Raw genomic sequence first — 22,229 nt, 5'->3', positions numbered from 1 at the left:
CCTCTGTTATGGAAACTTAGTACTGCATAAAACCTTCAGCACACCCACATGATGAATCATTTGGCACCAAAATGCTATACAGTTTTGTTTTGTGTTTGGGAATGGGTTGGGGGTGCCGGTGGGGTTGTTCACTCAGGGCGCCAAACAGGCTGGGACCACCTCTAACAACAACAGCTCTAAACATACAGCGATCGCTACAACTAAATTAGTTACATGGAAGTGTATTCATGTTAGAATACTCAGCCAAAGGTCAGACCTAAACCGAACTAAGATTTCTGCTGTGAGACTTGATAGTTGATTTCCACGGCCACTCACCATCCAATCTGACTGACCTCGAGCTAATATGCAAAGAATTGGCAGATATTGCAGTCTCTAGATGTACAAAACCTGGTGGAGACATACTGGAAAAGACTTGCTAATGTAATTGTTTTAAAAAACAAAGCAGTAACTATGGGGGAGCTGAATGTAAATAGTTTTCAGATTTTTTGTTTTTGCAAAATTACGTGAAAACGTTATACATTTTCCTTATTTTGACAGTTATACTTTTTATTGTTATTTTTAATAAAATCCATATAAACATATTGAAGTGTGTTGAAATTTCATGATTATTGATACTATTAAAAGGCACAGTTTATTAAAAGTTAATCAAACCTATTCATATTCGAAAAAATTATGACATTTGTTGTCTATCAACCTTTCTTTTGTTATTTAAATTGACGTATAGCCTACAAGGAAAATGTTTTGTTGGATGTAAAAGGAGGGAAAACACAAATTAAAGGTACACTCCATTGTAACAATTTTGTTGGCAGACTTTTGGAATCATTAAAGGGGATGTTGAAGAAGCCACCGTGCAAACAGAGGACCCTTTGTTATCTGGTTAGTTTCCACGTTAAATTAGGCTCATGTTTTTACATAATAGCACCAGTACAAATTGCTTATAAATAATCGAATTTAATTTGCATTTACTTTTAAATTATAAGAATTATTTTGTCCTCTATACAATAGTTAAAAGACAATAATTTATGATTTCTAGTCAGGCTTTCTAAGAGGTCGCCTAAATGTAGCCCTGGTGCGTTCTGTTGCAGTCCCCGCTCTTGTGTCGGGATCCACCGCTAACCCGAAGCTGGTAAGGATAAACTGCTCAGACCAATTAAAGGGGAAATGTTGAAATAATCTAATCCAGTTTAGCTCCTAAACTCGCTCATAAGCTCATTCTGTAGACTTGTATTGTACAGTCTCATTACGGTGTTTGCATTAGTAGCACGTTTAACGATTTAGTGCTAATACTAACTCTGATGTTGCACACATCGCATGGCGAGGGAGAGGAAAGGGTTAATTTTTTCCGCCGCCGACATTTTTGTTAGGCGCCCTGCCGCAACTTTTTAACTTGCAAGTGCAAGCAGCCGGGGTTATGATTCTACAATGTAAATCAGTGTTAAGTAGAAATGTGCACAATGTTTGCGCTCAGCGGCAGTACGGCTAGCATATCGGGTCTCCAGGGACTCTTTGTTGCAGATTGCAGCTTCAGCTCATTGCCGCATGCATGGATCGGCTAGCCACAGCTAGCAGAAAATCCAAGCTGCATTTTCAGTAAAACAAACGTTGGGAGTGGAGTTGCCTCTGCAGATTGATTTTTCTCAAAGTTTGATTTCATAAATAGTCTGCGGTGTGTCTTACATTACAGTAAACAGACGTTTTACACGGGATATTGCTGATATTGTCAGCCTGTTCTTCAGGGGTTGAATGAACGTGAAATCATTTTATGTATTGTGGTCCCCTTCAGCAACTCATTTTTGCACAATAAACTGTGAATATGCTAAATGGCACAGTTATAATCATGACATATACACGTTTATTATCTTCAGTTCTTTTGCTCGGATGCGAACTAAATATTCAGTTCCCATTGATGTGGTGATGTTTGGCTTTAATACTTGCTTACAATCTTAAAATAAAATAAAAAGTTTTATAGATTGACGCCATCTGATAAAACAGGCAAAAAATGCAAGTTAATGAATTAATGAGTCTTCAATGTGCCTATTAGAGACTCTCAACGTTAAATTAGAGCAGGTGAATGGCGAGCAGGTAGTGGAAACCACATGAATCATGAGGTGAGAAGATAACATTCCTTTGTTGTTGTTTATGTAAATGGCACAAAGTTGACCTTTGTAAAACATATGAGTGCTGTTCTGGATAATTTACTTAATGGTTTATTATTTTCAGTATGTATTGGACAAATATCTGGAAAATTCCTTAATTCCTCCTTAATTCCTACAAAAGTATATAAATCATAGTGAAACATGCTTTCTCAATCTAGTCATACAGCATGTTTTTGTCTAAGTCAATGGCAGTTTTAATATTTTGTTTTGAAGAATGTGCCCATTACAAACAGTAAGCTTATATGTTTTAATCATTTTATTTTAAAGACAGTTGGAAAGGTCAAATATGCACTCGCTGGCCACTTTATCAAGTACTTTACTAGTAAGTGGCTGGACTTCTTTTGCATTCAGAACTACCTTAATTTGTTATTGCATATATTCAAAAAGGTGTTAAATATTTTGTCAGAGATTTTGGGTCAAAGTGACATGGTAACATCAAGTCGTTGCTGCATATTTGTCTGCTGCATATCCGTAATGTAAATCTTTGATTCCAACATTGCCAATGATCATCTATTGTACAAAATCATCATCAGCTTTATGAAAGACACAAATGGGTCCATAGAAAGATACAAAGTACTGGAGTACAGTGAAGTTACTACCATGTTCAAGAAGCCAGTTTTAAATGATTTGAGTTTTTTGACATTATGACAGATAGATGCAACTTTATTAGGTGAGTACACTGGGATCATAAATGGATAGACATGGTGAGCATTAATACTGAGGAAGGTTTCTATTAGGCCCCTTAATGCCTTAGTTTCTTGTTCTCAGCTGACATGGGTGACATCTGGCTTGGTCTTCTATTGTTTCGAGGTTTGACACGTTATGCGTTAGAAGATAATGTTTTGCGTGCCTTGGTTGTAATGACTTGTTGGGTGATCTACTGTTGCCTTTCTGTCATCTCAAACCAGTCTGATCCCCTTTTTCCTTTTTCTGATGCTCAATTTGAACATCAGCAGGTTCTCACCACCACATTCAGAAGCGTAATGTGTTGTAGTTGCTGGCATGTTGTTGATCTATTCTTGTATGTTAGCAAGTAATTCCACGTGTACCTAATAAAGTGGCTGGTGAGTTTATGTAAAAGTCTAGGATTAATTTGCTTTTTGATCAACCTTGTGTTATTTGCAATATGTGCAAAATAAGTCTTTTGTTATGCAACTTCTTTGATTCCCTTCTAGTTTTTCTTGTGACATATAGGTGTTTTACATATTCCCTCTTTTTCTTGGCCTGTTTTTCAGTGGTGAGGATCCGGAGCTCCATCAGAAATGTCTGTGAGGGAGTCTTTTAACCCCGAAAGCTATGAGCTGGACAAGAACTTCAGGCTCACGCGCTTCGCTGAGCTGAAGGGGACAGGCTGCAAGGTTGGTTTTCAAATCAAAATCTGATGTTTTCTGATTAAAAATATTTACTAATGGTATCTGAAAAAAAAAATGTTGTTGCTGTTTTTCCACTGATCTTAGGTCCCTCAAGAGGTTTTACAGAAGTTGCTTGAGGCCTTACAGGAGAACCACTATCAAGAGGATGAACAGTTTTTGGGGGCAGTTATGCCTCGATTAGGTAATAATAATGCTAAAGTAAAAGCTTGGACTAGCAGCTGGCATGAATGAGTGTTCAAACTGAGGCTTTGTCATGTCATGTGTCTGACCTAAGTTATTAACTTACACTCATGTTCGACACTCTTACAGTTGCACTGACGGCTTCAGCTTGTTCTTTGGATAACTTTTATTATGCAAAAAATGTTCAATCAGCTGAGAGTGCTGACCCTTATTTAAAGCTAAACTGACTGCATTAAACCTAATTTTATAAGTGAAATGAATTTGCTTGTACTGCTGAGAAAAGTAGGTTTTCTTTTGTAATCGCATGTCATTGTTAAAGACTGTTTGCACTTTTACTCTTTGCTAAGATTTCTGTTTGTTTTAAAGGAATAGGCATGGACACATGTGTGATCCCTCTCAGACATGGTGGACTTTCTCTTGTTCAGACAACAGATTACATCTATCCTATTGTTGACGACCCCTACATGATGGTAACAGTTCTCCTTTTTGCTTGAGTTTCTCTTTTGTCTGCAGTTGTTAATACTGGATTTCTATCTGCACTTAAAATATTCCTATTTCCAGACTTTCTCCCCTATTTTAATGCCTTAAGGTTGTATTGGTTCACCCTCACATAAATCTGTTCTGATTATTGATGAAGAAATATCTGCCATAAATTCATTTGGAGCATTTGTATTTATGAATTGTGATTGAACAATATATGATATGAACAATCTGTGAATGTGAAACATTACAAAATGTAAAAAAAAAAAAAAAAAAAGGGGGCGGGGGGGGGGTATGGGGAGTAAAGAGGTGTGAATCCTTTTGTGCACAAACAGCTTCTGTGGTTAATTTGTTGCTGCTTTGTAGGGAAGAATTGCTTGTGCCAATGTTCTAAGTGACCTGTACGCCATGGGAGTGACAGAGTGTGACAACATGTTGATGCTTCTGGGAGTCAGCAACAAGATGTCAGAAAAAGTAAGTTAAGTTTTTATTTGGTGAGACAGTATAGCCACTCGAGAAACAAATGAACAAAAAAAAAAAAACTAGTTGTTTTTGTAAATCGGTTCAAGCGCTTTGCTCTTCTGAGAAGTTCTGGCTATGAGATGTTGGCAACACCTGCCGAAGTCTAAGAGGTTGCATTTTTTTTTTTTACATCAGACATAAAATATTTAATAATATTCTGACTCCATGAATCAGGGACGTTGCAACAGAATCTATAGCATACAATTTCAGTGCTATTGCTCTGATTCTTTTAGGAGTATATTTTAATGGAACTGGAAGATTTGAAGCATCCATTCTTCATGTGTTTCTTTTACACTTGCTCAAATGTGTGTGTTTGCAGGAAAGAGACAAAGTCATGCCACTGATCATTCAGGGTTTCAAGGATGCTTCAGAGGAGGCCGGCACGTCTGTCACAGGGGGACAAACTGTGGTTAACCCCTGGGTGGTAATGGGAGGAGTTGCTACAACAGTTTGTCAGCCCAATGAGTTCATCATGTAGGAATAATTTTCTGTTACATATTCATTCCCTTTGACTTTTCAATCTCTGTTACAAGAACAAACACCATGACAACGTCATATTTGATGTCTTTTAGGCCTGATAACGCAGTGCCTGGGGACGTGTTGGTGTTGACCAAACCGTTAGGGACCCAAGTGGCTGTCGCAGTTCACCAGTGGCTAGACATTGTAAGTCTATCTGATTGTATTTTTTGTCTTTTTGCCTTGGGATACCTTCTGCTATTTCATGGCGGACTTTCCTATTTGCTTTCTTCAACATTTAGCCTGAGAAGTGGAATAAAATCAAGCTGGTGGTAACCCAGGAAGACGTAGAGTTAGCTTACCACGAAGCTATGTTGAACATGGCGCGGCTCAACCGTACAGGTAAACCCATCATTCAAGCAGGATACATTTAATTGATTGCAGATTGCTGCTCACTGATTGACCAATGGGAGAGGAAAAATATGAGGTAGTGCAAGGAAAGGTTAATAAAACTCTAGAGCGACTATTATAATATTTAGAACCACAATGGAAGGAGCAGGTAAAAATTAAAGTATAATTTTGCTTTTTAAGTTTCTGAATTACACACCGGCGGCACACTGTAATTCATATCCACCTTTAGAGTGACACACTGGAGATCTTCAGCTGTCAGCTTTTCAATGGAAACACAACAGGTTCGGTGTGGAGTAGAGTGAGGATGAGCTGAGCAGATTCAGGGGAAAAGGGACAAACGATTATTCGTCTCAACTTCCTCTCTGTCGTCCTTCGTAGCTGCTGGACTCATGCACACCTTCAACGCACACGCAGCCACCGACATCACAGGGTTCGGCATCCTCGGCCACGCTCAGACGCTGGCACGACAGCAGCGGAGCGAGGTTTCCTTCGTCATCCACAACCTCCCAGTGCTCGCCAAGATGGCCGCCGTGTCCAAAGCTTGCGGGAACATGTTTGGACTCATGCATGGCACCTGCCCTGAAACATCAGGTCTGTGTTGGTGTGATTCTGACATCAACAACCATAGCTCTATTAAGCCCTGCCAATAATGTTTGTTTATATGGAGTTGGATGGAGTAAGCAAAGTGTTGGTAAGAAAGTCCTGAGTTTTGATCAAACATGAATGAGTCCATAGTAAACAAACATGATAAAATAATCTCTCTGCACTCTTAAGAAACTAGGCTAATAAAAACTGTTTTATTTGTATATCTATAAGCAAATCAGACAGGCTTTCATCACCACACGATACTTTCAGCAAATCGCTTTTAACTTGTTGTGATTGTTAGGTTTAGGTCTTATTTAAAAATGAAAAGTACAAATGGGAAAAAGCTTCATCGTGTTCCGTTTTCTAAAATGTTAATACTTTAAATTCCTGAAATTTAAACAGCCAAATTTGTCTCTTGTAAGAAAGGGAAATTGTAGCCTTTCAGCCTGCTGGACAGCTGTGGGTAGCAACAAGTGTGGGAGGGGCAGCTCTGTTTTACCTTATACTCCACAGAACATGAAAACAATGTGGCATCATTAAAAGAACTTCATATTGTAATTTTTTAAAAGTTTATATCGGCCCTTTTTAGAAGTTTTAAAAATCTTAATAAACATGATGACAGTAAATAAACCATGTCTGGTGGAGTTGTTTAAGGCTGATTTTTCATTTAGTGTAGTTGCCATAGTTTTAAAAACTTCAGTAGACGTTGCTGTGCTACTTTCTTTGGTGTTGGGGTACAAATAACTAGACTTTTTTTGCTGTTTTTTAATACGTTTCCTATGATAAGTGTTTGCCAGAATACGTTACAAACAACAGAGTACATCTCTCAGAGTTGTACTGAGGGATGTGGACCAGTTCCATCACGCACACAGAATCAAACTGACCAATTCCTTGTTCTTCCCATTCAAAGGAGGCCTGCTCATCTGTCTGCCCCGGGAGCAGGCTGCCCGCTTCTGCGCCGAGATCAAATCTCCAAAATACGGAGAGGGCCACCAAGCGTGGATCATCGGGATCGTAGAGAAAGGAAACCGCACCGCTCGCATCATCGACAAGCCACGAATCATCGAGGTGGCACCGCAAGCAGCCACACAGAATGTCAACCCAACACCCGGTGCAACCTCTTAATCCTCGACTTGTTGCCTCATAGACCTGAACCCCCAAAACCTCTGTTGAGAGTTTTTTTTAGACCTATAAACTACAAAACCATCGTAGGGTGTTGACAAATTTACACAAGATAGTAAAATAAAAAACACATCAAAGACTGGGTTGGCGTGCATCAACGTGGAAACAGCCCCACACAGTGGCCTCTCAAGGGTATGGCGCCACCCAGTGGACTCAAGCTGCAGCTTCCCGTTCAAAAGAAATTGGCAAGAACTAGGACTTACTCATAATCTATTTGCTCTGTTTGGCTGTATTGTTTAATGTGCTTGATTGGCTGGCAGCTACTGACGTGCGAGTGGTAATGAAGACAATAATCTTTTGATTCATTTTGAATCTTTGAAAGTCTGGAGTCCGTTGCCTCTTTTGTCTCTTAAAACTGCTCTCATCAAACAAGCACACTGTGTTTTGGTGTTTTTCCTTTTTCTTTTGCTTTGTACAGTTTAAAGGCCTAGTTTTAGTTCATTGCTGTTCCTGATGCCTCAAAACACAACCTGATCAGAATGACTTTTTTTTTATTTTTATTATTATTATTACTTTTGTATCGTCCCCACATATGCTAATAAATACTTAAATAGAAGATGGTTGATTTCTGCTACTTGGGAGCTGCACTCAGACGATTGAAACAAATCAAACTGTTTTAGTTCTAGCTGCACCATTGTGCTTTCTTCATATGTTAAAGATTATTTTTTTAATACATTAAGAAGAAATTCTTCATTCCAAATGTAGCATCATAATTACAAGAATATGATGTAGTTTTCCATTGTAAATCTAAAAACTATCTTTCAAAAACTGAGTGTCTTGGGTCATCCACCCCATGAAGTCGAACGGTTTATTTTTGGCGTCTGCATGGTACATTGACGATGCCAGGTGATGTGATAAAAGCAAACTGACAAAGAAGCCTCCCGCCGGTTGAAGTTTTTCTTTCTTCTATAGATGAAAATAATCTGGATGACATCGAAAAATGTTAGAAACAAGATGTAATCTCTACCCCACCCCTTACAATAAATGTTTTATAAAACTTTGCTCTTCTGTGTTTTTTAAATTTCAGATAAAAAAAAAAAAAAGGAAAAGTAGGATTTGCTGTTTTTGAAGGGGTGTCTTATGGCTGTCAGTTGGGAAGAGACAGGGAACCAACTGGTAATACGTCACTTCTAATTTAATTAGTTTAGATCAACTTTGTTGTCTCTAAAGGGCAAACTACTTTGCAGTCAGTAAAAATAAATGCATAAAAATGTCAATAGGACACTGCAACATCCATATAGCACACAGTACAATTACCACCACAGTTTGTTTGGTCTTACCCCAAATTATTAATGAGGCCGACACCTGGGATAAGTGAACATTTATTTGTTTTTTACAATAACTTATTACCTTAACATGCAGGTAAAGGTGCACCTCAATAACTTAGAATATTACTAAAATATTGATGTCTTTCAAAAACTTTAATGCCTATAGATTCATTACACAGGCTGATGTAACTCAAGCATTTATTGCTGTTAATTTTGATGATTCTGACTTGTAGCCAATGAAAACCAAAATTCTGTAATTTAAAAATGTGATTAAGTATGACCAATAAATGTCCTTTTGATAGAGAAATGTATGCAAACTGAAAAGTAGTAAGGCTGAAGCATTTGCATTCAACACTTGGTTGAGGCTCATTTTGCAAACCTGATTGATAATGAATATGTTTTTTTATAGGTTAGCTCAGTCTCTTCTACAATGTCAGCGGTTATAGAAACCCAAATATATTCCATGATTCCTTTATATTTTCTTGCCTATAGATTTTCTTCAATCAAATTCAGTTTGATTTTTCTCAAACGTGAGTGTTCACAAATTGTTCTTACTTGCTGATGTGAAAATGGGATGTCAGAATATTTTTAAAGCATGTTGTTCAAACCCAGAATACAGCAGGTGAAAATAAAACTACTTTTGTCTTATTCCTTATTTCATGGTTCTGAAAATTAATCTACAAAGACAGATATATACTGAACACTTTCTTTATGGAATAACAGTCTTGCTTATTTTAATAGCAAATTCTCAAAAAAGTGTAATTTCTCAGTATTTTACCCACTGCAGATTTAGCCAGGAAAAACAAACAACCAATTTAATATTATAACAACCAATAACGCTCAGCAAACACTCTTGTGTCTTTGTTTTTATTCATTTACTTTATTTCATTTTTTGACATCAGATTGCACTAGATTTATGGTCAGAATACGTTGACAAGGAGAAAAGAAGATGCCATAAAAATCCCATCATTAAATTAGAATGTACAGCAACTCAAGCATGTAAAACAGCAATAAATTAGAGGAGTGATAACTGTTCTCTTTGAGTGGAATGCCCATCTCCTGTGACCTGGCTCACCAGAAAAGCATAAGTAAAAATGCAATTCTTTTAGTTGATGGAAACTCACCAACAAAACAACTCCCCACAGAGTCCTACTTGTCCTTTTTATTATTTTCCAAATGCACATCCATTCCATTCTTCACCGCTCCCTTGTCATTTTCTTGCTTGAAAAGAGTCTGGATATCAATCATGGCTTTCCGAATGTGCTGACTAAACCGAGTGGAGTCCTGCAGCAATAAACAGAGTGGAAGAAAACAGAGAGAAAAGACTTTTAGACTTGGAGAAACACGATGAGGACTCTGCAGGTGGATGGAAAACATCAAGTACTTACTGTGTTATGCCTGGAGAATTTGCTGGAGATGTGGAATGTAATGAGATTTTCCCCAACAATGATATAAGAAACACCATACCCATCATCCGCCACCTTAGAATGTAAAAGAGACACAATTACATCAGATAGTAACCTGTTTTAAGATTTTGACCGAGAACACTTACAGGTCCAAATCCACCTCCTGCACCCACATAATTTGGAAACTTGTTGATATCAATTAAATTAAGCTGCTGCTGAGGAGTCTGGCTGGTGGACAGCTTCCATGGCTCGGACAGCACCTGAAGGTTTTGGGATGGAAAAGAGACCTGATAAGTTATGTTGAAGTATCCAACAAAGTGAAAATGATGTGACTGTATCTCTAACCTTCTTAAGAAATGGTGATTCAACACTGAGGTATTTAGATACTATGTAAAGGCAGAAGAGATGCCGATCGATACCGGCACCAGTCATGGCCAGACGATACATGTTCTGATGCTTGTCTGCTGCTTTCTGGAACAGTGCAAGTCTCTGGGCATTCTGCTCACAGACATTAGTAAGTAATCAGGAAATTACTTCATCATTTTTGCTTATTCTGACATGTACACAAAAACATAGTGCACATGAAGAACTGGATGTCCTTATGACTTTATCATATAATAAAGTCATAAAGTCACAAGTGTTAGTATATCCCACTGACATGGCATCGAAGTTTATTCACATTGCCTCTAAGTCTTGATGATTTTGACCCTACTGTTGCATCTGGATCATCCATGACCCCTCACTGAGTAACATTTTAGACAAAGACAAACGTGTACACAGGATGATAAGAATAACTTAATGTCATTTGTGTCCAAACTATTTATTCTGTAAAAAAATTAAAAAAACTGGTGCATCTCTGTATTTAGAAAATCATTGTCACTAAAAAGGGGAAAATACAATTCATATTCATAAAATTAATATATTTAATAAAGTAATTAAAGGTAGTTATATATCTACTTATACATTTATCTTTGTTCATTGAACTCAAACATCTTAATGGTTTCACGTGAGCCGAATAACAGAAACAAATGTGGTGTTTTAGGATGTTACAGTTCATTAATATGGATTTAAATGGTTTGATCTGGTTGATCTGGTGAGTTTTCATTGAGTGTATGTTTTTTTTCCTTACTGTTGCATCTGGATCCTCCATGGCCTGGACAAAAGCAGCAGCCTCAGAGGTGCAGGAGCGCACCGTCTCAGTCCGCCCATCTCTGAACATACGGGTCATTGATGACTCGTATGTCAAACAGAACACACCTTGATCCTACGGACAAACAAAAAAAATAAATAAATTTGATGTGGTTTGATGAAGCCGATGTTCAAGAAAAAAAGATGTGAGTGAGTGATGGCTGACCGACCCTGAACTGTGCGAGCTGCAGAGCCAGCTGAATGAAGGCATCAGGGCTTGTCTTGCACTTCTTGATCAGGCCTTTGCCAAACTCAGTGAACAGATGGGCATGGAAGTCCACATCATCAGCTAGGTGTCTGGCTAACAAGTATGAAGCATGAATGACATCTTGGCACTGACGTAGGAGAAAACACAGCGAATGAATAGCAATTAATAATTGGTTACATTTAGTTAGTGAAGTTTACTGTACCTGTGCTGGAATCTCCCACTTTAATCGAGTGGGAGAAGGAAGGCCCCTGTTTACATCCCCTTTACAATGTCCCTCCTCTGTGTAGCCAAGTTGAAAGCAGTCTGTTGCAAGAACATACTACAAACACACACAAATAACAACTGAGAAAATGCTAAGAAACTTTAATTTTCTCAGTTTTTAAGACTAAAATACTGTTTATACCTCCCACATGTGTCCAACAATGGGTGCATCAGCCCAAGAGTGCTCAATATTGACTCCCATCTTTCCATTTGGATATGAAATTAAGTTGAAAGACTTGTCGAACCACCTGTAAGACATGACAAGAATGTTCTTTTTTTCCAGAAAACATTATAAAAGTGACCATTTTAATTGAAGTTGAGAGCATGTATCTTCCCCTGTCTTCTCTGCCTACCTATCGTAACATTTGCCATGCATTAGGGATTTGGCATAAGTATCAAGTGAGGAAACCTTTCCTGGATCATAACCCTCTGGCTCTTCATCGAGTGTCAGGAAGAATGAGGCAGTCTCAATGGCATCAAGGGATTTCTTGTTCAGTCCCTGGCTAAAATATTTAAGCCGAGTCCGTGCCCAAGGTACTCTGGAAAACAAAGTAAGAAAAAGTAAGTATCACATCTTTAGCAGGTGAGAGGGTTTTAATAAGCTGGGAAAAATATGTGTTTGAGCATGCCTGTCTCCTGCAGTGATGGCAGCTAGTTTCAGTTCTCCTGGCTGGGGTTCTGACGTATTATTGAGAATCTGTTGAAACTGGTTCTCCAGTTCGCTGGGTAAGAGGTGGCGCTCCCCCGTGTACAACCACACTTGGAAGTAGCGGCCTCTGTGGAAGACAACGAGGTGCTTTCGGTCTGTCAGATGCAGTATAAAATCTGCAGACAGAGTAAGAAGGATATAAGTTTGAATTATACTCAACTAGGAGCTGAAAAGGATGTGGTATTAATGAGAATTTGTAGCTTAGTACCAGTGTGAAACTTTTGTCAATTTTAAAGCTAATATGTTTAAAGCTAACATAGCTGCAGTTTCTAATGTTCCAGTAAACAAACAGAGCTGCATTTTGGGAAATAAAATAACCTTTGCTGATTTTAAACGTTTTGACAATTGGACAGCATAGTCACATTCATTCTTTAGTGGTGCATTTATACTATCCACCGTTATTTGTCTTCTTAATTGTGGTTGTAAGTGCAGCATGCAGGAAAGATTTACTTAAACCAGTGCATGAGTGATTAAACCATACATATTATTCTTACCTGTTTCCATACCAGGGATACGAGTGGTGTTAAACATTCTCTCCATCTGAGTGGAACACATGGGAACTGTCCCTAAAGCCCTCATCTGAGAAGAAAAGGGACTGGGATGTTATCATCATCCATCAATTCACAAGGTTCAAAAAAGAGAAACCATACTCTAGGAGGATGTTCGGTCAGTTGTGTAATTAAAACACTTAAAACAAGATTTTATTAATGCCTCTTACTTTTTCTTTGGTATAATTTGAAAATGAAATTATATTTCTATTTCTATTTTTCTAAAATAATAACATGGGACAAATGTACGCATATAGACCTCAAGCTAAATCGATGTGGAGTGTAAAAATTGTGCAAAAGATGATCACTGTTCCCAGTCAGTTATGTGTAAGACTTTAAATAAGGACAAAAAGTGAAAGTTATGACTAAGGAAATTCAGGTAGAACATATAAGTGTTAGGACAGAAAACTTAATAGATAAATGCAAAAAATAAAAATCAAATTAACTTAAACAGAATTTCATGTTTATGGCCAAAATGGGCTAAAAGGAAATGGAATTTAAGCGCCAAACACCAGAGCAAAGCTAGACAAAAGAAAACAAGATTTTACTGAGCTGTACTTTGTTGAATGACAGAACATTCTCCAGGCGCAGTGTTTCCGCATTTTTTGGTGTGTATGTTTTTCAAAAATAGGCATGGTTTGTAAAACTGGCAGATTACCGGTGCAAGTTCACCACGCTCCAGCTTGCGCCTGTACTGCAGCATGGCATGAACTATGTTTCCTGCCCGGGCGGCCTGACGGTGTGTTGGGGTCACATACAAAAAGTCCTTCAAACAGAAACATGAAACCAACAGTTGGAGACATCACAGGTCAGATCACAAAATAGATGCTTTGTTACTTCAAACTTTATTAACGTCCAAAATGTTTAATCATGTTTTTGTAAAAGCTGCAATTTGTTGAAAACATTCATAGCTATAGTCCTTTCTAAACAAGCAAACATAACTGTATTTCATCTTACCATGATGTAAAAGTTGCTGTTGACCATTATAGGACTTCTGCTCCTTAAGTAGATGTATTCCTCCCACCAGTCACTTACCTTTAGATATTAGGGCATTGTCAATACAAAATATTCATAAACAAATTCAGTGAACTTGGAATTTAATTTCAAAATATGTGAAGACCACTCACATAATTTGGTGCCAACCAGGATTTTAGCACCAGGTACCTTTGGAGCAGAGATGCCTCATTTTCTTTAAAGTTATGTGCCAAAATTTCCATTTGTTTGTATTGTTTGTCGTCCAGCAGAGGGCGCACTGACTCAAGATACTGTGGGAAAGAGGCACAGAATGAAGTCGAGAATGAAGTATAACGACACAAAAATCCTGGAGGGGCTTTCAGGCTGCGTCTCCTGCCATACTGGCAAAACAGATTTCCACCTCTCACTACTTAAACTGATGCAACACAAGCAGGACATGGGGATATTTTGTCTAAAATTTGCATTTGTGGTTTAAAGGGGACAATTAACAAATGTTTCAAAATCAGGATTATTTATTTTCTTAAGCATACAGTGAGAAACGATAGGGTTAGGGTCCTGTGGAACTTCCAGATCCAGAGTGGTAAACAAGTGATTGTTAAACAAAAGGACGTTGTAGTGGTGGAAAAAGACATTTTCTATCGTAATCCACTTGTGCGTGTCTTCCACAAACCTTCTCAATGGTGTCATCCACTCGAGGGACGGGGAGACGGGGTAAGACAGCCTGGAAGCTGTAGAGCAGGGGCCTTCGTCCAGAGAACATTTTTACCAGGCTCTGAGTGGTAAATGATAATTATGAATGAATGAAAACTAATTAATCCGATGCATTTATTTCTATAGTCCTCTGACAGGTTTCTTATGTATAATTTTACCCCGAATGGGTCAAAGTGACACAAATAGTGAAAGAAAAACTCAGATTGTGCAAAATTCTGAACACCAAAGGTTTATAGGGGAGGTGTCCCCTAAAAAGCAACAGAGACTTTTATTGATGCAATGCTTCAATTTGCTGACTGTGTGTCCTATGACTTTGTATTTTTTGTGTTTTTATGATGTAAAGCAACTTTCTTGTTGCTGATGTGCTATACAAATAATCTTGACTTGACTTGAAGCAAACCCACCAGCCACACTTTTGTAGATGTCCTCATCTTTCCATGGGATTCAAAAATCCATCCGTGGTAGGAAAGAAGAATCTTTAGAGTGAATCGCAAGAACTGGATGAAGATCAGCCATACTGCTGTGGCAAACAGGATGGCGCTCAGAACTGCTCTGGCCTGCGCTGACAAACAGTCTCTGCTCAGAAAAGACAAACACATTTCAGTATGGCAGTAGCTACATAGGAAATGTAAAGATTGACAAGTTTGGAACAACTGACAGAATGATCTGCTACACACACACAAAATAAATATTTTCAAAACAGCAATGAATGAGTTAGATATTTTATGTGTGCATGTTACTGACTTGTAAGGCAGGTTTTCCTTGATGGTATTTATTATTCCTAGAGGGGGATCTGTGCCAGTATACAAGGACATCATCATGGCAATCACAACTATCAACCAACTGGACGGACTGGTGGGGTAAACTTCAGTCAGTATTCCATTCTGTATGAAATGCAAATAATTTAATATATTTTCTATTTTTACCCATAGTCAATAAAAAAAAAGATGGCCATTAGTGATTTTAAAAACTAAACTTACCGTTTAATGGCTGCAAATGTTTTAAACATAGACACACGCTGAAATTGTGTTTCTACCTTCAACTGAATGGCTTTCTTCTTCCAGGCATTGAGTGAAGACAGGTAGATGGTTTTGATGACCTCCTTACTCAGCTTCACGTCCACACCGTCCGGGCGCACAGTGAACTGGAAGCCCACTGCCTGATGGGCCTCAGCCATTTCCCTATATCACTAACATGGGTAGTGTAAGCATGGCATTGGCATTGTAATACAAGCAAATGTTTTACAGTTATATAGGCACCACAATAGAAATAAAGAAGTACCTTATCTCATTTGATTGAAATGTCACATTATCTTTCTAACGTTAAATGTTACACTTTACAATGTTTTCATTTGCCTTAGCAACTGTTTCAGCTAATTTGAAAAGAAATTGTTGTCATGGACACCAAACTAAAGACGACATTCTGCACTGCAGTTGTTCAACAGTGAGCTTTGGGGATGCAAACAATTTTATAAATTTTTCTTTACCTCTCCGACATAGAAAAAGAAAAAGAAAAATTACACAGCTCCAGTTGTTTAAAACTTTCAAATTTAGCTTTATATATATATATTATAAATAAATCAAGAGGAGACATGTTTAAGAAACTTTGAAAAGGCTTGAAGGGAACAATTAACAAATGGCTAATTATTAATAATTAATACGTTTCTAGTTAATTAACTTATTAATAGGTATTGATAGTAGGATTACTTAGTGTGATTAATCTGTCTCATTTTGGTATACTAATTTTTAAGTTTGGATTTTTTTTATGATTAATGCATGAACTCAACATGAAGGATTTATTTACCTTTTACTTTTTAGGTAAAAGGTAAAACGCATCTGAACTGCACCTTTTAATTTGTGGTCCTAGTAAATGTGCAGGGTACTGAATATAAAGAGTATTTTTTTTAACACCTTTTTGAGCTTCTTCAAATTCACATTTTCCACTTACGCAACAAGTTATGGTTCTTTTACTGTTCTATTTTGTGCAAATAAAAAATAGAAAGAAACTGCGCTGGCACTTGTGCCTAAAGTTTGAAAAGTGGGAGGAGGTGCAGTGCAGATGTCTGCATTAGTGAATTGAATAAATATATAGTAAAGTTAAAACAGCTGACTTCTAAATGTCAGGTGCTTCAGAAATCTTAAACAGAAATATTTGGACTACCAACATCCCTGCATATTGTGTTTTAGTGGCAGGTCTGGTATGGCTTTTTCCATGTCACATGACCAAACTATCCCCAACTGGGACAAAGTTCAATGGCCAGATATAGTGGTACATCAGCAGAGCATGTGCAGAACTACTCAGAAGGGACTGGAAATATAAACACAGAGTAGAACCAACAAGGAACGGCAAAAATGTCCTGATTTCCTGCTAATTTTAAGTTCATCTCATTGAAGCAAGTTGCACAAGTCATTAGTTTAATACAAACAGTAAAAAATGTTTGTATTTTACTTTGTCATTTAAATTTTCCACCACTTTGTCATAAAGTTTTCACTTAGAAAACATGTCAGCACTTTGTCATTTTCATAAAACTTGAAATTTGTGTTCCAGTCGTCAGAATAAAAGAATCATAAAGATCAGGAGCATACTTTACCTTTCTGAGACCAGGCAGATGGGTACACACACAGCTGAAAGGAAAGCCGGTAATCAGTGACTTTGGTCTGCAGCACACAGCCAGTGGGTTTCTTCTGTACTGAAGCTTGTACGCTCTGTGTCCTTGAGGTGGCTCTACTCAGGTAGTGAACATAGTCACTGCTTCCTGTGCTTCTCCCTGTCCTCTCTCACCCACAACATGCCTCTCTTTGTAACCAGACACCAAACATAGACAGCGCCTGACCTGGTGTTCTCTGAGCTCCCGGCTATGTAACTGAATGTGATACTTGTGACATTTCACCTAATTTACCAATCAAAGATAATTTGACTCTGCAAAGTTATTAATTTGGATATTACAGACATTGTTAAGCATGTGATCTGGTTGGCATTAAATTTACAATAATTTTGGTACCAACCCATTTAAGGAAATCAAAACAAAATGTCTATAAATAAGATCATGTGTAGTGAAGTGGAATGAACATGCTTGGTGAAATGTATTACTTAGCAGAGGAACTTTTTTGGTAATGACATCTTTGAAATCTCTAATGAAGTGAGATTTTTACCCGTTTTTCAGGACAAACTGTCTTCAAATCTTGAAGATTCTGGGGATCACTTCTATTTTCTACACTTTTTACTTATTTCTGTATATCTTCATTTCAATTCTAGTCAGATGATTGATTGGATGACTCCGCTTATTAATTTTTTGTCTCCCATAATGGAGGTCCTTCATAAAATCTTGGCCAATGTGGTTAGAGATCACATTGGCTGTGAAACCACATTATGCTGATTTCAGACGCACAGCTTTAAAAGATATTTAATAGGGCTTGGACAACTTTACTAAATGGGGAAAAAATGTGACTGAAATTAGTTTTAGCCCACTATCTTGACTCAGAGAATTTTTACCTTTCCAAATACAAATATGAACTGAAACACTGAGAAACACAAAAAAACAGATATTAGTAGATTGTGATATGTTGATATTAATACAAGAAAAGGAAAATACCTTGATCTTAATATGTCAGAAAGCAAGCAGTTGGGTACTAGTTGCCTTTAATGGCCAGTTCACCAACACTATATCATGTTACTGTGTGGAGATGTTTTAGAAATAGCATACAGTTACCCTAGTATTACAAACTGCATTCTGAAAAAAACCCTTCCCAGTCTGTCATAACGGTTTTGACTCCATCTTCTCCTACCTCCATAATTCTTAGACTGTGGTAGCCTACAGGTATCACTGTAGGCTACCACAGTCTACTCACCCCTGTACGCTGGAGCATACAGGGGTGCTCCAGCGTGCTGCTGTTATATTTTTTAAATAAATACAAACAAATTAACTGTGATGTAGACTTATTAAGTACCAACAAGAAAAAAGATGAGCTGTTGAAACGCATGGATAATGTCTGTTTCATCAGAAACGTCTTGAAAGAGAATAGATCCCAACAAATCCAAAAGAAAACGACTAAATACTTTACGGAGATAAGAAAGCAACAAAGAGATAATGGTATCAGCATAATAAGATCAGGTGGATAATATCTTCAGACTGATATTCTGAGAATATTATTTCTTAGCACAGCTGGCCAGGATTTTGAGTTCAGGACCTTTGTTGCATCTTCCCTCCTTTCTGCTAATTTTCTGCCTAGAAATTGCAAATAAAGGCCACCAATACTACAAAAACCTTTAAAAATCACCAAGAAACATCGAGTGCTATGGCGATTTTGAAATAAAAAAAATAAAGTAAAACATTTAAATAATTTAAAGTTACCTTTTCATTTCTCCATAAACAAAGGTATTTATTAGGTAAACCAGTGAGCTATAACATTAAAAGTAAAGGTAAAAGATAGCCTCATAACACATGGGGACAAGTAAAGCTGGGAGCCTCCTGATGGTTAGGGTTGAGAGATCCAGCCTCACAACAGTGTCGTGGTCAATACTGGACATCAGAAGCTGGTCACCTACAAGTATCCCCTGTCCAGCATATGACACTCTTTCTGTGTGTTGGATCTGAAGGCAAGGAAGAATAACACATCAAAAATATCTTGAATGGAAGTACAGTATAATTCTGCTAAGTTGACTCTCTTCAAGAAATTAGATCAGTCCTAAGAATCTTTACCTTCCCCCATTTTTTACATTTTACATAGAATGATGTCACCACATTGCTTGAGTTGTTCCCACCAATCACAAGCAGCTCGTCAGCAGCACCCAGGAAGTACAGAGTAGGAAGGTCTACATCAGCTCTTGTTAAGGTGGGAAGCAGTTCAGACCAGGAGTCTAGGAGATAAAGGCAGTACAGATGTCAGACTCATTTGAACTGTGGATGTGTACCATGCATAAACAATGGGATTTTACAAACAACAACATACAGAGCAGTTAGAAGAGAACAAGCATAATGTAGAAAAGCTTTGTTTTTATTTCATGCACCTTGCTTTGTGTTGTACTGCAACAGCAATTTCTCTCCTGTCCTCTGGATGCTCCCAAGCACATAGATACACTCTCCAAGACTGGTAGTGAGGGGGACATCGTGGGATAACGACAAGGTGAACTGGAAGTCAGTGAGTGGTAATGGGGATACAAACCTGAGGCAAAAATTATGCACACGAATCATGGACATCATTTTAAGACATTTAGTCAGTATTTGATTCTCTGTATTTGTAATACTCAGCCTGTGTGGACAGAAAATCTGCATCAAATTCAAAACTATACGCTAAATTTCTGTCTTAAAAATCTTGTGAAATTATCTGAGGCAGTGATGGCAATGATGAAAGTGAGCTTGTGTCTAGGACATCACACATCCCTGCTAGCTGTTTCATAAGTGTCCAAACCTCCATGTATCCTCCCATGGATCGTATCGCTCCACTGCTGTGTACAGAGCTGTACTGGAGTCTGGAGTCACCAGAGAATCCAAATACCAGCCTCCAAATGCGTAAATAAAGCCTTCACAGGCCACTGCACTGAAGTGCCTTCTGTGCTGTAAAACAGAAAATGTTGATAATTGCTTTAATTCTAAAAAATAAAGCAAAAAATAGTAACATTGGAAAAAATAACCAGTTATATTATTGAGCTCAAGTCCTTTATACCTTTATCAGAGGTGATGTAGCCACCCATGAATTGCTAAAGGGATTATACCTAAAGGAAGCCTTAGTGAACTCCCAGCCTCTCTTTTTCCGCTGCCTGTATCCTCCTATGACGTACAGGTAGTTATACAGTACTACTACAGTAAAACACCACTTATCGGCCCTGAAGGGAAGCTCTGTGACTGAGTGCCAGTCCTCACTGTCCTCTGGAAATTTCATGGTGAAAATGTTCCGGGCACGTTCTGTCTCCGGGTCGTTCCAGGAAGTCAGGTTTTCTTTCCTGAGGCTGCACAGGCACAGTTCTCCTTTGGTTCTCAGGTTGATAACTTCCTCCCTCTCTTCATCACGCAGACACCTGATATATGAATCTGTCTCAGTTATTTCAGAGATTTTAGTAAACCAGTGGATTATAACTTCACATACCTTATCACATGGTGCAGCTCCAGAAGGTTCTGGCTCAAATAAGTGAACACTGTGTTTTTCAGCTCTAGACAGAAAATTTCCTGAGCAAGGCTCAAGTATGATAAGCAGTTAGATGGACTGAGTTCATGTGCCAGGGCTAACAGGCACCTCGAGACGAAGGCTTCAGCCAGAAGATAGCTGCCCACCTGAGGAGCGAAAAAGACAAGACCGTGACTGGATTTAGCCTTACACAACCTAATATTGACCAAGAAGGCTTCATATTTGTCTGGATACCTGAATGTGTGCTCCCAGTTCTTCTTGGGGAACATTAAAATCATGATTGAAGCAGAACTCAAGGAGATTGTGGAAAATGGAAGAGGACATGTGATCCAGATGAATGTGGCTCTCGGAGGTTTCTCTCATGCTGGACTGGGACAAAGCTCTGAAGTACTCGCTGCACTCTGATAGCTTTCGGAGGTCCACCTTTATGAAATTAATGATTAAGCTGGATTTGTATTAACTGCGCTAGTTTAGAAACTTATAAACTTATATGTACTCACATGAAAGGCATGTGTGCTAGTTTGGATTGTAACCTTGGCTCCATTTTTGTCTCCAAGGTGATATGTGCGGAGGGCCTCATTGGTTTCCCACTCTGAGTCTGCTTGACATAATCTTCTAAGAGGGATTCGGGAGGATGATATCCAGTTGTTTACAACTGAATTAGCACCCAACAACCTTTTAATTCCTCGTTTCAACCATAAGATCAAGCATTGGATGAACATTATGAAACATTTTCTGATTGCATTAATCATACTGATAGTGTTCAATTCATCTAAAGTTTAGGAAATTGATTCATTGATCAAATGCAAAAAAAAAAAAAAAATCATTCAAGCATCCAGAACTATTAACTCAGTTTAGCATGTCCAAGAAAACAACAGTCAAATGGGAGGGGAAAATACAATGCATGGTGGTCATCAGCTTGATTTCTCCCAAAGAGAACCCCAAAGTCATTAAAGTATTCAAGAGCATATACACAGAATAGATACAGATACAAAAAATCCTCTGGAGCAAATCTGTCCATTCTTTACTGCTCAAAATGTTACCGGAGAGTCCCTCGATCTTTGAGTAGAGCTGTCCATTTTGGCTGGTCTATTCTTAGATCTTGTAGGTGGAGCAAGTGTCAGCTCAGTGGGATTAAATGAGGGACCCAGACTGTTCTCATGTCGTCACTGAGGTCTCAAAATACTGATGCATTTCAAAAAATTGGAAATTTCACAAATTCATTTAAAGAGTAAAACCTGCATATGCGCTGATATACATTCCAGCATATTATATTTATATTAGTTTATTTATATTAAAAATTATAGCTTGCAACTAATAAAAACGTATTTTCTATCTCAATGTTTTAATATTTCATAAGAACAAAACAAAATGTAATATAAAAATGTTATGCTATTGCTACAAGACTATGCAGAGAATTGCTGACAAGTTACATTACAGGAGACAGCAAAGAAAACACAGGCTAGGCCATAATAGGTCATTAGTAGA

General features: G+C 38.0%; 3 protein-coding genes across 9 annotated transcripts; 1 reads left to right on the top strand and 2 right to left on the bottom strand.

Moving 5' to 3' along the window:
* The first annotated feature begins 857 nt into the window (after positions 1–857).
* sephs1 (selenophosphate synthetase 1) lies at positions 858–8,346 on the top strand. Of its 3 annotated transcripts, none has more exons than XM_044124538.1 (10): positions 858–876; positions 3,392–3,514; positions 3,614–3,710; positions 4,076–4,179; positions 4,556–4,663; positions 5,031–5,185; positions 5,284–5,374; positions 5,470–5,569; positions 5,957–6,169; positions 7,074–8,346. In XM_044124538.1, exons 2-10 carry the CDS (start codon positions 3,419–3,421, stop codon positions 7,286–7,288), a joined length of 1,179 nt encoding a protein of 392 aa, XP_043980473.1. In that variant the 5' UTR covers positions 858–876; positions 3,392–3,418; the 3' UTR covers positions 7,289–8,346. The 3 variants fall into 3 exon arrangements, with proteins under 3 accessions (XP_043980473.1, XP_043980471.1, XP_043980472.1); XM_044124536.1 differs by lacking the exon at positions 858–876 and adding an exon at positions 1,026–1,126; XM_044124537.1 differs by lacking the exon at positions 858–876 and adding an exon at positions 1,149–2,108.
* Positions 8,347–9,466: 1,120 nt separating this feature from the next.
* Positions 9,467–17,485, bottom strand: cpt1b (carnitine palmitoyltransferase 1B (muscle)). Of its 5 annotated transcripts, none has more exons than XM_044124531.1 (19): positions 17,210–17,485; positions 15,656–15,808; positions 15,364–15,503; positions 15,024–15,195; positions 14,579–14,680; positions 14,061–14,198; positions 13,891–13,968; positions 13,592–13,699; positions 12,880–12,964; positions 12,306–12,501; positions 12,030–12,215; positions 11,819–11,924; positions 11,618–11,734; positions 11,378–11,542; positions 11,149–11,283; positions 10,365–10,517; positions 10,166–10,279; positions 10,002–10,094; positions 9,467–9,897 (listed from the first exon to the last, which is right to left on the bottom strand). In XM_044124531.1, exons 2-19 carry the CDS (start codon positions 15,794–15,796, stop codon positions 9,763–9,765), a joined length of 2,364 nt encoding a protein of 787 aa, XP_043980466.1. In that variant the 5' UTR covers positions 15,797–15,808; positions 17,210–17,485; the 3' UTR covers positions 9,467–9,762. The 5 variants fall into 5 exon arrangements, with proteins under 5 accessions (XP_043980466.1, XP_043980468.1, XP_043980467.1 ...); XM_044124533.1 differs by lacking the exon at positions 17,210–17,485 and adding an exon at positions 15,901–16,062; XM_044124532.1 differs by lacking the exon at positions 17,210–17,485 and having other exon boundaries at positions 15,656–16,061.
* A 421-nt stretch (positions 17,486–17,906) lies between these two features.
* Positions 17,907–21,819, bottom strand: LOC122835437 (kelch repeat and BTB domain-containing protein 11). The gene is made up of 9 exons (XM_044124513.1): positions 21,785–21,819; positions 21,242–21,353; positions 20,976–21,164; positions 20,703–20,887; positions 20,283–20,634; positions 20,028–20,173; positions 19,627–19,781; positions 19,319–19,476; positions 17,907–19,209 (listed from the first exon to the last, which is right to left on the bottom strand). Exons 3-9 carry the CDS (start codon positions 21,102–21,104, stop codon positions 19,027–19,029), a joined length of 1,308 nt encoding a protein of 435 aa, XP_043980448.1. The 5' UTR covers positions 21,105–21,164; positions 21,242–21,353; positions 21,785–21,819; the 3' UTR covers positions 17,907–19,026.
* Between the last annotated feature and the right edge of the window lie 410 nt (positions 21,820–22,229).

This window comes from Gambusia affinis, linkage group LG08, assembly GCF_019740435.1.
Source record: "Gambusia affinis linkage group LG08, SWU_Gaff_1.0, whole genome shotgun sequence".
NCBI classification, from domain to species: domain Eukaryota; kingdom Metazoa; phylum Chordata; class Actinopteri; order Cyprinodontiformes; family Poeciliidae; genus Gambusia; species Gambusia affinis.
The sequence above is the reverse complement of the archived record's forward strand: the minus strand, read 5'-3'. Positions and strand labels throughout refer to the sequence as shown.